This window comes from Macaca thibetana, chromosome 7 (genome assembly GCF_024542745.1).
Source record: "Macaca thibetana thibetana isolate TM-01 chromosome 7, ASM2454274v1, whole genome shotgun sequence".
Taxonomy (NCBI): domain Eukaryota; kingdom Metazoa; phylum Chordata; class Mammalia; order Primates; family Cercopithecidae; genus Macaca; species Macaca thibetana.
In genome coordinates this window covers 56,625,980-56,649,395 of record NC_065584.1, presented here as the reverse complement: position 1 = coordinate 56,649,395, position 23,416 = coordinate 56,625,980, and the positions used below count along the sequence as shown (strand labels likewise).

The window sequence follows — 23,416 nt, the reverse complement described above, 5'->3', positions numbered from 1 at the left end:
ATCCCCAGAACCTGTGAATACGTTATTATCCATGGCAAAGGGGACACTGCAGAGGTGATTACACTAAGGATTTTGAGATGGGGGAATTATACTGGATTATCCAGGTGGGCCCAAGGTAATCACAAGGGTCCTTATCAAAGGCAGCTAGGGGCTACATGGTGGCTCATGCCTGTCATCCCACTACTTGGGGAGGCCAATGGAGGAGGATCACTTGAGGCCAGGAGTTTGAGACCAATCTGGGCAACACAGCAAGACCCCACATCTACAAAAAATTTTAAAAATTAGCCAGACTTGGTGGCACATGCCTGTAGTCCTAACTACTCAGGAGGCTGAGATAGGAAGATCCCTTGAGCCCAGGTGTAGGAGGCTGCAGTGAGCTATGACTGTGCCACTGCACTGCAGCCTGGGTGACAGAGTGTGACCTTGTCTCAAAAAAAAAGGAAGGTAGAAAGGTCAGAAAGAGATTGGAAGATGCTACATGTCTGGCTTTATAGCCACAAAGTCTATTTAAATAGACTAAATAGATAGAATTTGTCCTACAAAGTCAAATGTCTAGCCCCTACCTAAATAGACTTTGTAGGCAGAATCTATTTAGGTAGGAAGAGGGAAACTAGAGAAAAATAAACAGAAAATGTCTCATCCTGTTCTCAACCCTGTATGATTTTTTTAAACAGGAGTACAGCTTGTCTCACACATAGCATAAACCTCAGAACTCTGAGTATTAAGATGGTCTTGTTGTATAACGTTTTCAACAGATACTCTTTTGCAGATGGTTTCGAAGACTGTGGCACAGCCATGATGGCTATTAGATGAATTAATTTAAAGATATACATGGCCAAGTTTTGGGGTTTGAGGGCCTTATTTTAAAATTTCATTAAAATTCTTAATTGCTTACAGTTATATTTCATCTTAAGTCAGTATAATTTAGTTTAGATATGCAACTGGCATTTTTTCCATGGGTGTCTTTGATACATCTCCAGGAACTTTGCTTTCAGAGAACTAACCACAGTTGAACTCATATAATAATGCATTCTCCTTTCCTTTTCTCTCTCTCTCTCTCTTTTTTTTTAAGATGGGGTCTCACTATGTTGCCCAGGCTAGATTCAAACTCCTGGGCTCACAGGATCCTCCCGTCTCAACCTCCCAAGTATCTGGGATTACAGGCATGAGCTATGGCACCTGACTCCTTTCCTTTTCTCTTAATAGTACGTTCTTTATAATTTCCATTGAATTTAATTTGTACTGTTTTCCTAATTCTCCTATAAAAGTTTTATCTTCCTGCTAATCCTTTTTCCCTTTTTTTTTCAGTGTTTATCACAATGTGTAAGAATGGAACTATTTATATGTTTATTTCTCTAAGGCTTGTCTCTTTTTCTAGCTTGTAAACTCCAGGACAGCAGGGATAACATCTGTTCAACACTCTATACCCACAGCCTAGCGCACAGTGGTCACTTATCAAGCACTGCCCAATAAATAGACAGATAAATTTGCTTTTGAAGAAAAATACCAATCAGAATTTATAGTAATGTAGACATTTGACCTCCCCTGCATAATGTTGCCTTTAGATCCATAGGTTTTGTGAAAGCTCACAGAGTACAGATTATAAATGATGAGCAATTTAAACCTCAGACTAAATCCATGTCATTACAAGTTAGACTTGTTACTGCATATGAAATTTTACCCTTCTGTGATACAGAATTTTTGTTTTGAAGTTTGAAAAGGGATTAACTCTTGCTAAGAAGAAGGTGACAGATTTTGTTACACTAGAAAGCCAGAATGCACCACCCCACCACCCCCAATACCAGCAAAGAAAAAAAAATCTCTAAAGCAAACCTTTCCGGAAACTGTAGGAAATAAGATTAATAAAGTGTAAGTGCAGTGAATGTACCAAAACTCTGTTAATAGCATTTTTCTCACTGATTTCTAAAAAGCAAACGAAAAAGAGATAATTATTTAATCCTATAGGCTTTCTCTATTGTTACAGATCGATCAAACCTTTTTTTTTTTTTTAAATAAGCTATTCACTACATCTTTTCTTGCTTTCTAAATCTTGTCTCACTGGATGTATTAGAATGAGGGAGAAACAAATAGAACAAACCAAAGTTATGGAGAAAGTATGTGTGTGAACTTTATTTCATTATGAGAAAATTACTTCTGTGCAGTAACAGAGAATACTGATATCTATATGATGATAGGCTTTTCTTTGTATTCAGATACATACCTTATATTTGTACACAATATATAAAATTCATGGAGGAAATTAATTTCTACAGTACAGTTTCTTTGTTGGAAGAGAACTTGTTCCGTTTGTTTCATCTAGAAAATGACCCCCAGTTCTGTGACTGTGGTACCAAGGATCGCAGTTCCAATCCTGTAATTTATTAAATTAGACACCATAATCTTATGAACATTAAGATAAACTGAGGCGCTACATCCTCCTGCAGGATGAAACGAGAGACATAAGTGCTCAGGCTGTTATGCTAATAACTGATTTTTAGCAGAATAGTATGATTCCCATGATGTATTATGAATAGAAATAGTTTTCCCGTAGATCTGATAACACATATTAGCAACATTGCTACAAATTTCTCTCTGCTCTGCAGGCATGCACTTCACTCTTCAATCAAACCACCTTGTACACACATGGGAAATGAGGCCATCACCAGCAAGGGCCTTCTGCATTGCATCTAGGAAAGACTCTCGGAGGGCTTTAGCAGTTAGCATGGTATTTTGAGAAAAGAGGCAACTGCTCTCAAACTGATAGGTCCTCCCTGAGAGAAGTTGCTAAAATGATAATTCTGGGGGAAGCTGTAGCTGCCACATCACTGTACTCCAAACAGGAACAGGTCATGTGGGCATTTTCCCTCAGCATATCCTTCTCTTGGAATAGCATCATTTAGACTGACAACTGCTCCCCAAAGCACTGTTTTCATGGCTAGGGGCCTTTCATCCTTGCTGTGGGATTCGAAATTGTGCTTGTTTTTAACCATGTGAAGCATTTTAGGGTGACCGGCACATGTTGAGGTTTGTGGGAAGTGGGAGAAAACACCACCATAGTTCTTTTAGCTAACATCTTGAACTTGAACAAAATCAACATAATTAGTTCTACAGAGGGAAGTTATGGAGAATCCTGGTGAAGTGGCGGGTGACTTCTTTGATTAAAATGACACCCCAAAGTGTCAGAATGCTTCGGCACCAGCCACAAATACCTCTTTGTAGGTTTAATTTCATGTGTCTTGCTTACTCTTAACATGAAAATGTTAAAAGCCTCAGAGGTTGTATCTGGTCATCAAATTCAAGCCTCTTATCTGAGACACATTACATGTCTCTGATGACCAAAATATTTAAAATATAGCTAAGAAGCAAAAATTCTCTAGAGATGAACTTTGTACGGTGGCTCTAGGCAGCCTAGCCAAGATTGGAGGGGCTGGCAAAGATGAAAATGGTGGGTAATGCGAAGTTGCTGGTCTCTTCCTGTTTGGTGCCACAGGAAGTCTCAATCCTGGTGCTGACAGCCTCAGTTTTAGGTATGAAACGGAGGCGGTCTAAGTGGGTAAGCCAGGAGCGGCCAACAGACTCTCTCTGAACAGCTCTAGCACCCCACACCCATTTGAAACACATTCAGTCATACAAATCCACAGCTGGAAAGAACCTAGGTCCCACCCTCAGAACAAGCAAGTACTACAGAGTAACTTAGAATAATCTGGGCAAAACTGGCACATGATGTGTATCGGTGGAGAATGGGAGCCTGCTCTAGAGCCTAGATACATTCGTCTTACACACCGGGGGCACATTCAGGCCTTCATTTTTCAGCTTCTTCAACTGCAGCTTAGTTAAGAGTGTTATCAAAGGAAGCCGCCGGCCCAAGCCATTTGAACTGCCGATGTGGAATCTTTGGTTTGATCACATCCACATACCATAGGCTCTCTAAAGGCAGGAGAGGAACAGCGGCTCTGTGCAGAATGCAGAGCGAGTCATGGAAACACTGCAGGAATGTGGGCAGTGGTGGGGTTACCTCCGGGCTTGCCAGCCACTTTAGATGCCACGCAGTTCTCGCTCTGAGGGATACTGCTGAAGGGCCTTACCCTCAGACGTTTGGAGGACCAGGGTCTTGCTGTACGGGCTGACTCCTGTTTTGTTGAAGGCCTTGACCCGAGCGTTGTATGTGCTGTTGAAGTGAAGACCATCCACAGTGCACATCGTCTCCTTCCCCACATACACCTCCTGAGAGTCAGCAAAGAACAGGACAGCACTTAGCCTGCAACCTTTTGAGGGGGGAAGAAGGCAGTGTCGCTCAGTGGTTAGGAGCAAGAGCCCTGGTGTCATTCTAATCTGGATTTGAATCCTGTGAGATATTGGGCCACTTAATTTACCTTTTTAGCCTCAGTCTCCTAATCTGTAAAATGAGATAACAATATCCACCTTATGAGGTTGGTGTGAGGATTACTTAATGTTGTATATGCAGATTAGCACCATGCCTTGTATTTAGCATGGGCCAGGCAGCTAATGAATGGTCGTTATTAGCAGCTAGGGCTTAAAAAAAATAAAACTGAGAGCTTATAGTTCAGATTACACTTACTAACTTGGCATTGATACAGTATATGACCCCTACTGAGCTCCTTATCCATAGTATGGTTTGTAAAAAACATGTTTGAAACCATGAAAACAGGAAGGTGGTCTCTGTCCTATGTTTAGAACTCCTCTGATGACTTCAGAACTGTCACAAAGATTACACTCCAAGCCACAGGGGGATAGATTTTCATCACAGTACAGAGGGAAGGCGGAGGAAACAGGGAAAGGAGGAAGAATGACATTTCAAAGGCTTAAAATAAATCCTAGCATAATGTGTCTTTAGCATAGGTTAGGCATTTGCCTCCCTCTTCAGCTGTACACACTGCAAAATTATGCTGATGTAATGAATAAAAATAATTTGCATTCAAAGCACAGCCTTAAAATGACAACTCTCTGGTAGGATACTAAGAAGACCGGGGTCTTGGATCGCCCATCAATTCATTACTCCTGCTGGAATAACAAAAATCAGAATATTATGCCCTCTCATTCAGTGCATCTCAAACTTTACGTGCATATGAATCACCTGAGGATCTTGTAAAAATGCAGTTGCTGATCCAGTAGGTGTCTGGGGTGGGGTCTGGGATTTTGCATTTTTAACAAGTTCCCAGGTGAAACCAATGCTGCTGGGGGAGGACCGCACTTTGAGTAGAGGAAAAAGTCAAGACAAAATAAGAGAATTAATTTATTTAAAGAATTGGGAAAACCAGGAGAGTTACTTTCCCAGGAGAAAAAAAAAAGATAATAAATGGCAAAGAAACGCTCTGAAAATGACACAGGAACTGAAAAGGCAAAGTCAGGAATGAGAAACTGACAAATAGACAGGATTTTACACACATACAACACACGCTGCAAAAGACATGAAATGGAACCTGAGGCCCTTATCTTGGAAAGAAAGAAATTAGATTTTATCATGCCAATAAATCAACATATATGTAAATAAGGCTTCTCTATCAAAAGAGAGAACCTTTGTCCTTGAGAACTGTAGAAGACACGGTCCCTGCTCTCAAGTACTTAAACTTACTGGGGATCAAAAACACATTCAGGAAAAGGGGGCCTTGAGAGGCTTTGCTCTTGAAAGCTAGTGGCCCAGGTTTGGCCATGGGTGACCAGAAGAAAGCCTCATCCTCATGGGCCTGAGGTTTTTTTAGAAAGGGGTCTCCTCTTCTTCAGTGCAGGAACTGGCCTCAGTCCCCAGAAGGGCTGCTCCCTTGGGAAGCTCCAAGCATCAGAACTTCCAGGCAAGACTAGGGCGGAGAGGATGGAAAGTAAGGTGGCAGGGAAAGGATGCATGAGAATGAAACTCTGTATGAGAGAGAAGCAGACACATGCCGACAGGTGGTGGCACATGAATCATCAACCTGGAGGTACCACAGCCGTGTCTTACCAGGAGGCCATTCTGTCCTGCCTTCAGAGGGCAGCATGAGCTTCTCAATGGGGATAGGGCTCCCTTGCCTTGGGAAGGTAGCAATCTTCTAGTACCAGTTCTATCTGGTGAAAGGCCCAGAATAAAACTACAGAACTGGGGAAACCTTTGCTAGAAAGGCTTCTTAGAATAGGGAAGCTGTAACAGGAGATCATGTCAATTAAGAGGAATGCCAGTCAAAGACATTAGAAGCTGTGGATTGTAGAAATAAATCTTGGACAACGGTTAATTATATTATTAGCAATAAACAATGATGGTAATAATAATAGCTAATAATGCACACTTGCCATGTTTTAGGCAGCACGCTAAGAATTTTGTATGAATTATCTAATGGACTCTTAGCAACAAGGCATGAGATTCACGCTATTGTTATCATCCCTCTCGTTAATAAATGAGGACCTGAAGACTCAAAGGGGTGATAATTAGGCATTGTCCACATAGCTAGGGTGGAGGAGACCAACTTGAATGCAGGCAGTGTGACTCCAGTACTGCATGTCCTGTCTCTCTTTTTTTTTTTTTTTTTTTTGAGACGGAGTCTCGCTCTGTCGCCCGGGCTGGAGTGCAGTGGCCAGATCTCAGCTCACTGCAAGCTCCGACTCCCGGGTTTACGCCATTCTCCTGCCTCAGCCTCCCAAGTAGCTGGGACTACAGGCGCCCGCCACCTCGCCCGGCTAGTTTTTTGTATTTTTTAGTAGAGACGGGGTTTCACTGTGTTAGCCAGGATGGTCTCGATCTCCTGACCTCGTGATCCGCCTGTCTCGGCCTCCCAAAGTGCTGGGATTACAGGCTTGAGCCACCGCGCCCGGCCTGCATGTCCTGTCTCTTAAGAAGGGTAGGGCAGTTTCAGAGACTGCTCCATCCACCTTCATGGTAGAGGGAGAAAGCAAGCTTCAGGTATGGCCTGTCCCTGGGAGAGACGGGGAAGCCTGAGACTCCCTGGCAGGTCCTCTGACAGATCACTGGTTTGGGTTAACAAGTACGTAGTGGGCTCTCTACTGACCCGGAACTGACCACCGTTGCCATCATCCAGCTCCAGAATGTATCCATCGGCGGGCACCGTGGACAGAGGTGGCTGTTTCCAGGACAATGTAGCGCTGTTGTTGTGGGTACAACATTCCTCCAGCTGTAGGATAGGGGTTGCTGGGACTGGAGAGGAAGCTAAACAGAAATTAGTGTAACTGGCTTCTGTTAAGCTGCAGATATTCCAGTATCTTAGAATGACAAACATCCCCCTGATAAACACGTGGTTAGAAGTAGCCAGCCTGGGGTGCACAAGGGAACTGAACAGAATCCTTCACAGAGTCCCCAGGAGTCAGACTGGCTCCTGATTTGCGGTTAGGCCATTTCCTAAGCACACAGTGGCCCTTCCCACCTTCATTGTGGCTGTTGGAGGGGAGACAGGCTGATTCACAGAACTGCTCTGTTCTCATCCCCTTGAGCACTGAAGACATTATCCCTAAAGGAAATGTCTACATGGAGGCTGGGTTTCCAGTCCAACTCACTAAAGCCCATTTAACTCATAATGTGCCTGAAGCTGTGCTAATTATTTTATCATAAAACTTATTCTGAGATTTAAACCCAAGTTAATAAACCAGAGACTGCCTATTCTGAGAAATAGCTCTGAAACCACTACATTTCCAATATTCTATCATTTTTTTTAAAACCAGTGATTCTACTCCAGGTCTTGTGCACATAAGTAGCTACAACAGTGGATTTTTGAAAATTTGGTTCCCAGTGAGATCACAGTGATCTTTCCATTTCAAAACTTCCGAGGAACCTGACGTCATTATCTCAAGGTAGCTATACCTCAAAAACAGCACTAGGTCAAGTCGACTCATTTTCAGGTATAGCACACCCACTGTGAGCCTGGCATGCGGACTAGGGGCCTGGAGCATGACGAGGAGGCTCAAGATGTGTTTGCAGCCACGTGAGAGTCTGTCGTGCTGTTATGAGTCATAACAGCCCCCTCCACATTTTATACTGTGACTCTTTTCTAGTACTTAAAACTGCAAATTAGTTGAGCCTTCAGACACACATAGAAATATTAGTTACTGAATAATCCCAGTTCTTCATATATAAACTTAATATATGCACTTGGGAACCATGGTTTATTTTTATTTTATTTATTTATTTATTTTGAGACAGAGTCTTGCTCTGTTGCCCAGGCTGGAGGGCAGTGGCGAGATCTCAGCTCACTGTAAGCTCTGCCTCCCGGGTTCACACCATTCTTCTGTCTCAGCCTCCTGAGGAGCTGGGACTACAGGCGCCCGCCACCATGCCCGGCTAATGTTTGTGTGTGTGTGTGTGTGTGTGTGTGTGTGTTTTTAGTAGAGATGGGGTTTCACCGTGTTAGCCAGGATGGTCTCAATCTCCTGACCTCATGATCCACCCACCTCAGCCTCCCAAAGTGCTGGGATTACAGGTGTGAGCCACCGCACCTGGCTGGGAGCCATGTTTTTACTAACTGTTTAAAAAATTTTTTTCAGCACCAAAACATTGATTTATTATTGTTATTATGTTAGCACTTTAATAACAGGAGAGAACAGCTTGGACCATATCCAGGGACATTTAGATGAACAAATGTTCATCATGGAACACCTGGTATGCTGTACCAAAACTGGACTCTGTGTCTTGTGCACTGAATTAAATCTATGCCTTGTCAGTCATCCCAACCAAAACAGTGTTTAATTTTACAGCAGTTTAGAAAACAGGTTCTATGGTAGATAATCTAGAAAACAAAAGCAGCGACTGTAACATATGAAATGCAAAGGTGAAGCTGATCAATTGTCTTATACTTAAGAAAAGACTGTAGACATTACAATAAAATCATGTCTGAGCTACTAAATCAAACACAGCTAAATCAAAATTCGTGCCTGTTAAAACTGCAGGCAATCGGTTTAGGAGAAGAAATCATGTTTCAAGTTTCAATGGCACAGGATTTGGGTGAAATCTCATCAAAGAGCTACAGCTACTACAGGCTCAGAAGCCCCAGAAATCCATATTTGGAGGAAAGGAAATAAACTCATTGTCTTGCTCACTAAATAAACTACAGGACTGGTTGGAAAGAGATGGACACAGAAGACATAACTCCTTTCAATGAGAGTATCTAAATATAAATAGGCATCACCCAGGAGTTGTAACTACAGGATTAATTTTAGGTCATTTTAACTACTAGGGACTTTCCTTTTTATTTAAAATTTGTTTCCTTTATTAAAATGCATTTTTAACATATTTACTATGGAAGAAAAATATAACAGGTTTAGGGAAACCATTCTTCAAAGGGCTTGTGGAGACATGAATGATTCCCCCCGGGGGGTATTTATTCTTAACTGTCCTTATTAGTTAGTGCCCACCATGAAACGATTCCTTATGCTCTTATTTCATTAGCTCCATATTAGTCTTTCTTTTTCCCTTTGTTCATGTTTCAGGCAAGTCTGCATTTCATCAGTTACAAAAATCAAAGAATAAGATCACAGATGGTTTCAACTTAAATCATGCAAATGCTTACAACGTCTCTGATAAGAAACTCAAATGTACCTGTGTAGCCATAGGTATAATTAAAAGAGTAACTGAAATACATGATGTCATGTGTAATTAAAACATCAGAACTTAATTTATAAGTCCTTGGTGGATACAGTTTAAAAGACCAAAAGGATATAAAAAAGGCTAGACTCAATAATCTTCAGATCTTGATATTGTCCCAGATTTAGACAAATTAGCAAATGGACAAAAAGGCAAAGGGAGTGGAGAGGAAAAAAAAACACAGAACTAACCCAGAGATATTTGCATCTGTCTAAATTTATTCCTCCATGTGCTGAGAATCAGTTTTCCCTTTTCCTTATTTACCCCCAGTGATGCTGTACATAAAAGGTAAATGTGCCAAAATTACAGCCTCATTAGCAGAGACTCAGGCTGACATTCTAGAAAAATATATTTTATAGTGGGTGTTACGTTATCCTATTTAACTTCATTAGGCACAAAATCAATGGTCTACTAGAAATCCAAAGTACTTTCCAATTAATCTATCTTTTATGATTCGGAAAAGGATAGCATTACTGTTTCTGCACTAAAATCTAAGGAAGAGCATTGTATTTTACTGAAACTCCTGTTATTGGGGCTTTCCTAGCTATCTTGATTTTTACATTTCATGATCATTCTGGGGCAGCTGTTGTTCTCTCCTTAAGAATGAATTTCTCCTGACCTGATCAGGGTTCTAGCATTCATCCTTCTTTTAGCCTGTAAAATCAAGCTTTAGGCTAAAAATTCTCCTCTTAAAATACAAGGGGGCAGCTATTCTTACTAACTTCCTTGAAGAGGTCTGGCGGAGCTGCGGTTCAAAATTAAATTTTCCAGCATCATCTTCTTATACCAATGTTTTCAAATGTCTTCCCTTTTTATTTCAAATTCTATCTCACATTTTGTTTATTTATTTATTTATTTTTCACGAATCCTTCAGATTGTGAACACTCACAACCATCCAGAATTCCTCTGTGAAAGTACACAGGAGTGTGGTGGGGAGAAGTGAGAAGAGAAGCTGGGCTCCCGACCTCAACAGGGAACACTAATCATCAGGGATGCTTTCAAGCACTTTACTGAATGCTAGAGAATGTGGTGAGAGGTTTACAGGTATTCACTCATTTAATTTTCACAACAATCCTAGAAAGAAGATATTGCTACTATCTTTATTGTGCAGCTGAGGAAATGGAAGCACAGTAAGGTTTTATAGCTAGTAAGTGGCAGGACTGGCATCTGAAACCAAGCAGCCTGGCTCTGGAGGCTGTATGCTTAGCATTGCATCATACTGCCCCTCTCCAGTCTAGTGTCTAGAAATAGTGTACTGGAGGAAAGCCTCCATGTCTAATTCCCATAGTTTCTTTCTGTTTCCTATAATGTGAACAATAAAGATTCCCCAAATAAAGATTCTACCTTCACAACTATGGTGGTTGGGAATGCAATTTTACTGCGTTATCTTCTCTGAAGGCTCATTTGTAGACTGGCATTCCTCTTTACGTGGCTGAACAATACAAATGGCATCTGAGAAAAGTTTAGACTTTAGAAGAACTACAAGCTGTTTCTGGAAAGCTATTATCGGTACACTGTTAAAGATAACCCTGAACGCATGTTTTGAGTCCGTGCATTTCAGGCTATCAGCACGAACAGATTACCTGCAAGCGTGTGTGCTCATTCCTTCCCCGCTAACCCTCTGGCAGCTTTCCCCCTATGATTTATAGGAGACTCTATTCAGATCACACTGTCCTTGCCCATGACCTTGGTGCATACTCAGGGCTTATATTCAACTTGTGTCAATAAAAATAAATACACCCTTACGTGAGTAGAGACACTTAAAGGGATTAACAGCCAGTGGTCTATGTGCTAAAAAGGCTTGGTGAACTGTTAGGTCATTGTTTCATCCTGGTTCAGAATGAACAAACTGGCATTTCATTTCAGTACCATGACTCATGAATTTTGGGATTCTTTGTGTACTTAGACAATTTTGGGTTAATATTTATTGGGGGAGGAAGTAGGTATCTGAAATCTATTCTCAACCAAACAGTAAAGCCCTTGGCTGACTAAGAAGAGACTTAAAATTTCCTTCCTATAACCTGGAAAAGAGCTGATTATACAACCTTAGAATTAAGTGGAAAATATTTTTTAAATTACTCTCTAATAAAAATAAAAGACAAAGCTTAATATGTTGTTTTCTATAAAAGAAAAGTCTAAAAGATCAAACGCCACTTCCAGTATTCTGGAAAGAGGGTAAGATGATTTTCTAATCAAAATAAAACCAGAAAATGTGCCATTACAATTTAGGGATATTTGAAAAAAGGTACCAAATAGATCTCCATTGCTTGAGGGTGGTGTGGAATCAGAATGGGCCAGTTAAATCCTTAGCTAACAAGAGAGTAAAACTTTAGATAGTGCATTGTTGCTGAATAGCAGCTGGTCTGAGTGTAAATATGTAAAAGCCAACTGTAAACCTATTTTCTTTGGTATCAACAACAATGGCAACAACAATGGCATCTATGATGAGCTTTTGAAACCAGAGATGTTTGATAAAATTCTGAGTCAAGAAGTAAACAGATCTTTTAGTTATCATTTTGAGTCAGATCTTTAAATGCATACTTTAAGTGAATTTGAAAATATTTTAACTTCCTCCTGTAATCAACTTAGCACAATTGGAAAATATATATTGAATTACACATGTTGTTAGTTTCATAAAGGACAGATTACGGCCGGGCGCGGTGGCTCACGCCTGTGATCCCAGCACTTTGGGAGGCCGAGGCGGGCGGATCACAAGGTCAGGAGATCGAGACCACGGTGAAACCCCGTCTCTACTAAAAATACAAAAAATTAGCCGGGCGCGGTGGCGGGCGCCTGTAGTCCCAGCTACTCAGGAGGCTGAGGCAGGAGAATGGCGTAAACCCAGGAGGCGGAGCTTGCAGTGAGCCGAGATCGCGCCACTGCACTCCAGCCTGGGCGACAGAGCGAGACTCCGTCTCAAAAAAAAAAAAAAAAAAAAAAAAAAAAAAAAAGGACAGATTACTTTAACACCACTCCAAATGCTACGGTCTTTGAGGTGCAGTTTCTTGACATATTTTTTACTGACGAGTTGTGAAAGTGCAGTTTATTAAACTGACTAAGAATATCTTTAAAAAAAATGAAAAGATTAACACCACAACAGGAAGAGTTGTGTATATATTAACAGATATTACAGAGGCCAATAGAAGTCTGAACTCCAGCCAATCAAGTTCTATTGTGTCATGACCTTTGGCTTTTTCTTTCCATCACAAGCATCTGACAGATGAAAATTATTCAGATTCTAAAGAAGACTAGGCTCTCACTGAATTAATTAAACTCAGTGAGCACAAAGCAAAGCATATAAATTAACCAGGCAGAGTGATAATAATCAGAAGTAAATTAAATTAGACAAAGTGTTAAAAAGAAAATGAGAATGGAAGACTATAATCCAGTATTACACCAAATGGCCTGTTAGGTTAACTTCATGAATCATTGTTCTGGTTGTTGTGTGGTTTCAGATGGATTTGCGCTGGGAGAGTGTTCTGCGTTTTGGCCCTGAGAGTACTTGGTATTCTCCGCTGTGTGTGCAGACTTGAACAGACTGGACAAACAGCCTTGTCCCTCTTACTTTTGTGTGCAGTCCTAAGTGGCCAAGTGACAGTGCTTTAGAAATGTGGTCTGTGATGCAGAGAGCATGAACTCGCAGTTCCCATACCCAGTGAAGGGCCTGTTCACTCCAGCTCAATCTTTACCATCCTGCCAACTGGCCTGGACTCCACCGTGGGCAGATGGACATGACTCAGGAGGGCAATGAATGGGGGAGGAGAGGGTTTTGACAGCTGATTAAAGCATTTCAAAGCCCTGAGGCTTTTATCCTCTAACTGCCCCCTCCTCCTGCCCCTCACCAAGGCTAATTGGGTTAGCTCATTTTTTCCTCTACCACCAAAAGTCTTTCTATTGCTCTTTTGTGACATATTTTTTCCTCCAAGTTACTTGTGACATACCTTTCAGGGATTTTTATCTCACTGAAAGAATTGAGAACAGAGAGAGGCTGATCCAGGGGGATTTATCTGGGGCTCTATATTTTATTAAGGATGGGTTTATTTTACAGGCTACCACATTGGTATTAAAAATATTTTTTTAAACAGCAAGAAAGAATTGCTGCAACAAAAATGTAGATTTGTTAATATTAAGAGATGAATTCACTTATTCTTTGAAGAAGCTGCTCAGTGTGCAACCAGCTTTACAGCACAAACTAGAAGTTGTAGGAGCTGATTCTCTACCCATGCTCCCTGACTTTGAATCCTGGCCTTGCCACTCACTAGCTGTGTGAGCTCAGACAAGTAACCAGTCTTCCTGTGCCCCAGTTTCTTCAACTGTCTACTAGGGTTACGAGAATAAAATGAGCTATACGTAAAACACTTCGGAGAATGTCTGGTTTGGTTAGCACTCAATAAATGTTAAACATTTTTCTTACTGTAACAAAGCATACTTATTTCCAATCTATGCACTACTTCAAAAATTTATGAAGACATCTTCCCAAGGCAACACATATTAAACCCAAAAAAAGGAGAAAGTTCAAAATAAAAGAGAGCAAAAATCCATTAAAAGGCTGAGAGACGTATACGTACCAAGTACAGGAACACATTTAACTGCCTGATGTGGACCCTAAGTAGATAGCCCTAAAACTTACTGATTTATATAATCTCTCTTTGATAAAAGGATGCAGGTATATTTTTCTTAAGAAACAAAACTTTTAAAGCACTGAATGCTAAGAGTCATTTACTACGTGGATGCTTAAATCAGGAGTTGCAAAGAGCAAATCAATTTCAATTAAAAAAATCAGCAAATGACAAAACTATAGAGATGGAGAAAAGATTAGGGGTTGCCAGAGATTAGGGGTGGTGGAGGGGAGGGGTATGACTTTAGAGGTGTGACAGGAGGGAGATCTTCGTGGTGATGAAACAGTTCTGTATCCCGATGCAGTGGTGATTATATGAATCTGTACATAGGATAAGATGGCATAGAACTATACACACACACTTTTCAGTGTCAACTTCCTGGCTTCGATATTATATTATAGCTACAAGATGTAACCATCAACGGAAGCTGGGTAGAGGGTGAATAAAACTTCTTACTATTTTCGTAACTTCTTGTGTATTTCAAAACAAAAAGTTAAAAAGAAATATTTTTCAAATGGGTATTACTTACACTGCCATAAAAATGCTGTTGCATGGTTGGCTTGATCTGTTATTTTTCTTTGAAAGAGTTGTTTTCCTTAAAATATTTTCAGTCCCCACCCAAAATCTCAAAGAGATCTTGCCATATCCCTTAATCATATAATCTAATTTTAAAGTTTATATCAAATTTCCATTTTCCTTCCAGGCTTGCGTTTTTCTGCCAGTATTGGCAGGCCAACTGTGATCCTCTCAAATTCCCACTGATCCATGCTCAACCATTTGCTTACTATCTCTATCCATGTGGAAGCAGTCATTTCAATTCTGGACTCCTCCGATTTATATCAATATTTCTGGATTCCTTTCTGTACCAAGATTTTATTTATGTATAGTGATGATCTCTTTCTCTCTCTGCCTTCCTCTTTTCATGTCAGCTGTTCTCTGGTGCTGAACACTTGAAATCTCTTAAGACTCTCAAAGAGGCAAGCATTGAGTTGATCTGAATTTATCCAGCTTGCTGAAAGGTAGGTCACACATTTATAAAGAGACATTTTCATTACATAAGTTAGGAGCCACTCCAGATTCTTGTAACATTAGCCAAAGGGGTACTGATCCTGCTTCAAGCACCAGCATCCACTCAGGATGTTGCTTTCTGACTTGGGGGATGCAAGGACATACCTTTCACCTGCACGAAGTCGAGCTGGTGGATGGATTGCAGCAGAGGGCTGTTGTCCAGACTCAAGTCAAAGTCCGTGGTCATCCTTGGAGTGAGTGTGCCTTTACCCCACTGATCCTCAGTCAGGTGCACTCTCCTTATGAGGGCGTCAGAAATCTAATCAGATAAAAAAGACCACAGCCTAAGAAATACACCACCACAGTCAAAACACAACACTGCCCCTTGGCTCTCCAGGAGCGTTACTCCCAAAATGCCTTGAGAACTCATATCTTGACAGCTTCAGTGCAGTTGGTGAGGAACACCCCATTAGGACTAGGGTGACTCATAATTTATCAAGCAAATCTGAACACTTTCGTGAGTCGGGGGGCACTATAAGAAATTAGAAGGTGTTAACTGATTTAATAGACAAATCTGAATATATGATCATGCTATTTATGATAGATTTACTAAATGCCAACAACTTTAAAGGATGATATGTTGGAAACTAGTTAATTTCTATTAGAATCAGTAGCTCAACCCTTCTAATTTAAAGTGTGGGTATCCTATCAAGACTTGGAAATGAGTTTCATAAAATAGTTTAGTGAGGGTGCAGATGGAATTTCTCACAATTTAAGCACATCATCTTCATGTGATTATCACTGTATTCTTTGGTAGAAAGCTCTTTCATTTCTTATATTCAATCTCTCTCTGTCACTCTTGGCCAGTTTAGTAGAGTGTGACTTGGAAGAGATCTACATGTTCCTTAACAAAACGTTCCTTATAATTGGGATCAAAGCTTAAGTAAAATCCAGCTTACACCATAGCATCTCACTAAAACAATTAACACTGAAGAATAAGAAATCTCTGCATTTGAGAAATCACTGACTTTCTGGCCAGTAGAAGGTGTCAAGAAGGTAGACATCTTACAAACTTAGACACTTAGACATCTGACAAAACTGTCCAAGAGATATTAATGAATAAGGACCGAATTCTTGGGCAAGGCAATAACTCCACTTCGAAAGAACTTACAGATAATTATGTTTTCATGATTAAACACAAGAATAAAAAGAAGCAAAAAAGAAAAAAAAGGCCATGCACCTCTCAAACTTGTAGTACATGGTAGCAGTGACTTCCGGGAAGTCAGTGGAGTTTATTTAGCAGGCACTTCCGTGTACACTGCAGTGTGAAGGTAGGTTCTGTTACTGAGGGACCCAGGCCCAGCCAGGGCTGTTGGAAGTCTGACTTAAGCATCCTAGACTATGTCCTATGGGACATTTAGAATCTGAAGCAGAAACTAGTTAACTCTTACCTGCAAAAAGCCACTAGGATCATTTTCCTTAATCACTTCCAAGCAGTACTCCATGAGACCTGTGGTCTGGCGCAATTTCACTGTGCAGTGAGAGATCTGATCTCGAACTACCTAGGATTAAAAAGACAACAGAGCAGTCCAAGATGGCAGAGGGTAGAAGAGAAGCAAACTGGACCATTGGAAAGCTTCTTCAAACCAGAATCCATTCCATCCTGGAATGGAACTAAATTTATGAGAATATTTTCTGGGAATGTCTGCTGTGGATAAGGACTCTGGAAGACAGATGTGATAAGATTCTCAAAGGAAATTGGTAACAGGATCCATCAGAAGGGAAGGCAGGTAGATTTTAGAACCCTAGATCTGGTGACCTTGGTGCATCAACGAACACCTTCCAAAGGTCCCCCTGCCCTGCGCTTTTCTGTGAAGCTAACTCTCCTGTGCGGTTTGCCGGGGGACTGTGGAGGAGCTATAGCTCCCCAAGATGTGGCTGCAGCTGTGCTTGGTGACACTGTCCACCTTCAGTGCCCTCTACGTTACTTTTGAAGAGCAGACATCACCATCTGAACCCAATTCCTTTCCCTTCCTGCCCCTCCACACAGCCAATTGTTCTGCATCTTTTTCCCTGCGCGGTTGGTGGGGGGATCTGGAGGGCCAAGGTGGAGCTTGGGAGAGAGAATGAGCTAATGACAAGCTGGAGAGAGAAGACGGATGCATAATTAAGTTTTAAGAATAACTCACTGAAACCACTGCCTCTTTCAGAGAGCAATTGTAAAGGCTGCTCATTTGCCAAGCTGAGTCTGCTTTAACCTAAATAGGCATCTCTCTGAGCAAGCGGTTTTTGCTTCTAAGAAGCTGTCTGTGCTTAGTGATGAATGCATGACATTCCTTGAAAAGTTTTCTTCTTCAGAGGCATTTGTCATATGTGTCCGCTGCTCAGTAACCCAAATCTTGAATGCCTATATGGTTTTTTTTATTTCCAAAGATGGGGTCCTGCCATGTCGCCCAAGCTGGTCTTGAATTCCTGGGCTCAAGCAATCCTCCTACCTTAGCCTCCAAGTAGCTGGGACTACACTGCACCTATCTTTAAATGGTTTTCGAAGTGTAAAATTGAAGAAGGGTTTTCCAGGAGCCATAATTACTCACATCCTCAATATTTATACTACTTTGCAAAAGCCTAAAAAATATCTAGTATTTTGGATTGTATGGATAATAGCCAAAAGAGAATCTAATAATAATTATTTAAAAATGTTCCTTGTTCCTTCTTTTCATTTTTGGTTATAAATTTATTTTCCATTAAAGATTATTTCATCCACTTTCCAAAACAAACAGGAAATAGATGAGAAAAAGCAAATACTCTTATCATTCTAATGTAAATTTTTAAAGTACTTTGACATTTCTTTTTAGTTTTTCTCTGGAACCAGACTTATCGTTGCAGTCCTTGTATATGACAATTTTACCTTCCCTTTCCCCCAATTTAATACTGTATCACAGGCATTTTTCATGTTGCCACCATCAATGGTTACCAAAATATCCCATTGAATGGGTAATCTTAATTTGCTTAATCATTCCTGTTCTCTTATTATTGGACATTTAATTTCTATCTAATATTTTGACAACTCATTCATTCACTATTTCTGATTTTTTGTTCCTAATGTTTTACTGTAGCAAAATATACACAGCATGACATTTTCCTTGTAACCATTTTCAAGTATGTAATTCTGTGGCATTAAGTACTGTCACACTACTGTGGAACTATCACCACCATCAATCTCCAGAACTTTTTCATCTTCCCAAATTGAAACTCTGAACCCATTAAACAACATCCCCATTTCCCCTTCCTCCCAGCCCCTGGCAACCACCATTCTACTTCCTTTCTCTATGAATTTCACTATGCTAAGAAACCCTTACATAAGTGCAATCATATAATATTTGTCCTTTTGTGACTGGCTTATTTCACTTAGCATAATGTCTTTGAGATTCAACCATGTTGTAGCATGTGTCAAAATTTTCATCTTAAGAGCAAATAACACTTCGATGTATGTATACCATATTTTCTTTATCCATTCACCCATTGATGAATACTTTTGGCTACTGTGAATAAAGTTATTATAAACATGAGTGTACAAATATCTTTGTAAATCTCTGCTTTCACTTCTTTGCGGTATTATACCCCGAGGTGGAGTTGCTGGATTGTGTGGTAATGCTACGTTAAGTTTTTGAAGAATCACCGTACCATTTTCCATGGCAGCTGTACCATTTTACATTCTCACAGCAATGCACAAGGATTTCAATTTCTCCACATCCTCACGCACACTTATTATTTTCTGATTTTTTAAAAATACAGCCATTGTAAATGTGTAAAGTGGTATCTCATTGTGGTTTCAATTTGCATTTCCCTAATGATTGGTGATGCTGAGCATCTTTTCATATATTTATTGGCCATTTGTGTAGCCTCACTGCTAATCAGGTCTTTGTACATTTTTAAAATTGGGTGTTGTTGTTGTTGAGTTGTAGGAGTTCCTTATATATTCTGGATATCAATCTCTTATCAGATATATGATTTTCAAATATTTCTTACTGTTGCGTGGGTTGCCTTTTCACTGCTTGTGTCCTGTGAGACATAAATATTTCCAACTTACTTATATTTTGTTTCCTTTGCTTTTGGTGTCATATCTGAGAAATCATTGCCAATTCCAGTGTCCCAAAGGTTTCCCCCTGTGTTTTATCCCAAGAGTTTATAGTTTTAGGTTTTGTATTTAGTTCTTTGATCTATTATGAGGTAATTTTTGGATATGGAGTTAAGTAAGTGTCTAACTTCATTTTTTTTTTTTTTTTTTTTTTGGCATGTGGATATCCAATTTTCCCCACACCAATGATTAAAAACACTGCCTTTTTCCCATTGGCACCCTTGTGAAAAATTATCTGAGCCAGTATGTAAGAGTTTATTTCTGGATTCTATTCTATTACAGTGGGTCTATATATGTGTCTTTAGCCAGCATCCACTATTTTGATCATTGCAGCTTTATAATAAGTTTTGAAGTTAGGAAATGTAAGAACTTCAAGTTTGTCCTTCTTTTTCAAGATTGTTTTGGCTATTTACATCGCCCAATTTTCTGATAGATGATTTGTTACTGCTTTTTAACTTTTAATAATAATTAAAAAGGAAAATAAAATGTAGGATTTAAAAATCTCTTTATTGCCACTGGTGAAAGGAACCAACTTTGATGGAAAGATTATTTTTGTGAGTTTTGGGGGGATCAAATTTAAAATTCACTAGTTGATTTATTTTCTTCTGACATCCAGTATGCCTGACAACCACCACCACCATGGTCTGGGCTCAATAAATACAAATTATTTTATTTTTTTATTCAGAAAATAACAGGAAGATTAAGCTTCCATTTCTTGGGGAGGAAAACCCCACAAGTAAAACACTTAAAAATTAAAGAGAGGTGACCTACAGCTAATATGCTATTCCCCTCTGCCGTGTGAGGCTGAACTAACTTGTTTCCAGGATGACATTTTTATATTTTGGTAGCCAGTGTATTGGTGCTGCTAGGTAGCAGACACCTCCACAGCCATCATTTCATTATCCAAATGATATCTGCCCTTGACTACTGCCCTGGAAGTCTGAATAACAAGGACAGATCAAATCTGAGCACTATAACCCAGAGTCAGTCTGCTCTTGAGATAAAATAGACTGAATGGTGGTGTTTCCTTTCCAGAGAATTCAGTTCAATGATGTATTAATGTACTGAAATAAATACATTACTCAGTCCTTATAAAATTCCATGTTTGCTTCTATAAATTTCCTTATCAAGTATGGTTTATTGGGTGCTGAAGGAGCTATCTGAGTGTTGGGGCTCTCTGCTGACTCTTAAGAAGCTTAATTGTTGCACTGCCAAAGAGCCGGGTTTCAGCAGGGGTTTGTCCTTGGCTCCTGCATTCTATGACTCAAGCTCCTTGGAAGGACTCAATATTCTTGAGTTCCTGGCTCTCAACCCCTCACTCTTGCTACAGTTGATTTTGGTCCACCTTTTTACATTTTAATCAACCATTCACAATGATCACAATAGCCTGTGATAAAATCACTGCTAAAAATTGAACTATAGGGTTCCCAAAGAAGCATTTTGGGTGCCCTGTAATTAACTTAGAGTTCCTGAATTAATTTAGCAAGATTTCCCACATTATAGAAATCAGCCGGATTATCTTAAATCAGATCTTTTAAGAGTATAAATACTTTCTCTCTAGCTGTCTTTATCAACTCTCTTACTTGCTACCTTCTTCAACCTGCGTTATTCATGCCACATTTTGTGATCATTTATTTCTACACTGAGTTTTTCATAGAAAATGATTCCTGGAAGCCAGGCCACCTCACTGTTGTCTTTGAATGACACATTTCTGTGCTTTGGCTCTGACGTGCCAGCGAACCCCTTGGCATCATGTGTGCAGCGGGCTGGATTCAAGAGGTCCTTTTCTCAGGGACAGAGCAAGTTGCAGAAATGACACAAATAGGGCCTGGGAGAACAGTTTTCCTGTTTTCATCTGCACTAAAGCCTAAACCAGCTCCCACAGGACAGTGAATTAATCTGTAGTCCACAGTTTCAGAGAAGGCTTTTAAAATTTTATCAGCAGAGCAACCATCTGTTCTGGATGGCAAATGCCTACTGATCATTTGAACAGTTTTATTTTGTTAAGTGGCAAATTTATAAGGTCATTTCTTGGGTCAGGATATGACACTGATACTTATTTGTTAAAGGAGAGTCTGAAGGACAGTTGTGTCCCTTTGAATTCTTGACATTGTCAGTAGCACAGAGCAACCCAGGAGAGAGTATACAACAAGTTTTGTCCTGCCTGTCCACAATTACATTTCCATCACTAACAGACCAATCTCCTTCCTCCAGGCAGTTCATACGACACAACCAGAAGCAAGACCTGAGGTTAATTAAGGGGAATTTCATTCTTAACCCAACCATGACCTTCCTCCACCTCCATTTACCTCTCCATTTTACATGTGGTTCTTTTAACATTTTTCTTTATTTATCCTTTTTAAATAAATGCTTTTTTTCTTTCTTTTCTTTTCTTTCTTTCTTTTTTTTTTTTTTTGAGAAAGGTCTCACTCTGTCACCCAGGCTGGAGTGCAGTGGCACACTCACAGTTTACCACAGCCTCAACCTCCTGGGCTCAAGTGATCCTCCCACCTCAGTCTCCCTAGTAGCTGGGACTACAGGCACATGCCATCACACCTGGCTAATGTGTATATTTTTGGTAGATATGGGGTTTTGCCATGTCATCCAGGCTGCTCTTGGGCTCAAGTGATCCTCTTGCCTTGGCCCCCCAAAGTGTTGGGATTACAGGGGTGAGCCACCGCACCTGGCCAATGCTTTTTCCTATAGTACTCTCTCTCATCATAGGCTTTGTTGGGATATCACTAATGAACTACAGCCTAAGTAAACACTAACATTCTTTCTCTATTTCAAAAAGTTCTTTCTTAAATATAAGCTGTGCCTTCCCATTATAGTTTAAAACAATTTCCCCTAAGCATAAGGTAATCCTTTAATCCTTTTCGTTTAAGGTCCAGTACAGTTGTGTTCTCAGTATCTGTGGGGGATTGATTCCACGATTCCCTGAGGATGCCAAAATCCACAGATGCTCAAGTCCCTGATATAAAATGGCATAGTATGGGCACATAACCTATGCACATCCTTCTATACACTTTAAATCATCTCTAGATTATTTGTAATACCTAATACAATGTAAATAGGTATTATGTTGTATTGTTTAGGGCAGGGGTCCCCAACCCCCGGGCCATGGACTGGCACTGGTCTGTGGCCTGTTAGGAACTGGGCTGCACAGCAGAAGGTGAGTGGCGGGCCACCTCCTTTCAAATCAGCAGCGGCATTAGATTCTCATAGGAGCAGGAATCCTACTGTGAACTGTGCATGCAAGGGATCTAGGTTGCCCGCTCCTTATGAGAATCTAATGCCTGATGATCTGAGGTGAAACAGTTTCATCCCCAAACCATTCCCCCCACCCCCCACCCCCCTGCAGCTCTCTCTCTATTAATAATAACATCATATTATTAATAACATTAATTATGTTAATTAACACAATATTAATTATATTATTACTAATAACATAACATTAATGATACTATGACATTTTATATCAGGGATTTGAGTATCTGTGGATTTTGGCATCTGCAGGGAATTGTGGAATCAATCCCCCACAGATACTAAGGAGACAATTGTACTCCATGGAAGACAATTGTCTTCCATGAAACTGGTCCCTAGTGCTGAAGAGGTTGGGAACCACTGGTTTAAGGAATAATAAGGAAAAGTCTATACATGTTCAAGAGAGACTTTTGTTGTCAAACATTTTCAATCCATTGTTGGTTGAATTCATGGATGCAAAACCCATGGATATGGAGGGCTGACTGTACTTTTAAGATGCAAGCTTGAAGAGTTTGTTCTCCATGGGTCCTTTTGATCAGGAGGGAGTTTCTATGGGTCCTGTCGTGTCCTAAAGCATGATGACCAACTGATGCTTTGAATTAACTGTGTGAATTAAAGGTGAAGTGCTTTGGCTGTTAGATCTTTCTGGTAAAATAAAGAATTCTCCTATTTTTTTTCCAAGAGTAGAACATTATCTACCATATCATTGTCACATTCACTAAAACTTACAGCATTTAACTTAAGAAAGAGCATCTTAAATTTCTCACATGCCACCACTCTCCCCCATAGTTTAAGGCAAATATTTTCCCC

At 40.2% G+C, this 23,416-nt stretch overlaps 2 protein-coding genes across 10 annotated transcripts in view; one reads left to right on the top strand and one right to left on the bottom strand.

The window, feature by feature from the left end:
* Nucleotides 1-23,416, top strand: part of TMX1 (thioredoxin related transmembrane protein 1) — a 332,759-nt gene that overhangs the window by 71,471 nt on the left and 237,872 nt on the right. The window lies entirely within an intron of this gene.
* The window catches only part of TRIM9 (tripartite motif containing 9), a 264,325-nt gene that overhangs the window by 19,033 nt on the left and 221,876 nt on the right, over nucleotides 1-23,416 (bottom strand). For 6 of the 9 annotated variants that reach the window (XM_050796881.1, XM_050796883.1, XM_050796884.1 and 3 more), the window contains exons 5-8: nucleotides 16,656-16,766; nucleotides 15,370-15,523; nucleotides 6,996-7,153; nucleotides 4,086-4,224 (exon numbers count right to left, since the gene is read on the bottom strand). In XM_050796881.1, the coding sequence (XP_050652838.1) occupies nucleotides 4,086-4,224; nucleotides 6,996-7,153; nucleotides 15,370-15,523; nucleotides 16,656-16,766 (562 nt within the window). The remainder of the gene's footprint in view (nucleotides 1-4,085; nucleotides 4,225-6,995; nucleotides 7,154-15,369; nucleotides 15,524-16,655; nucleotides 16,767-23,416) is intronic. The other 3 variants (XM_050796882.1, XM_050796887.1, XM_050796880.1) reach the window with 1 other exon arrangement.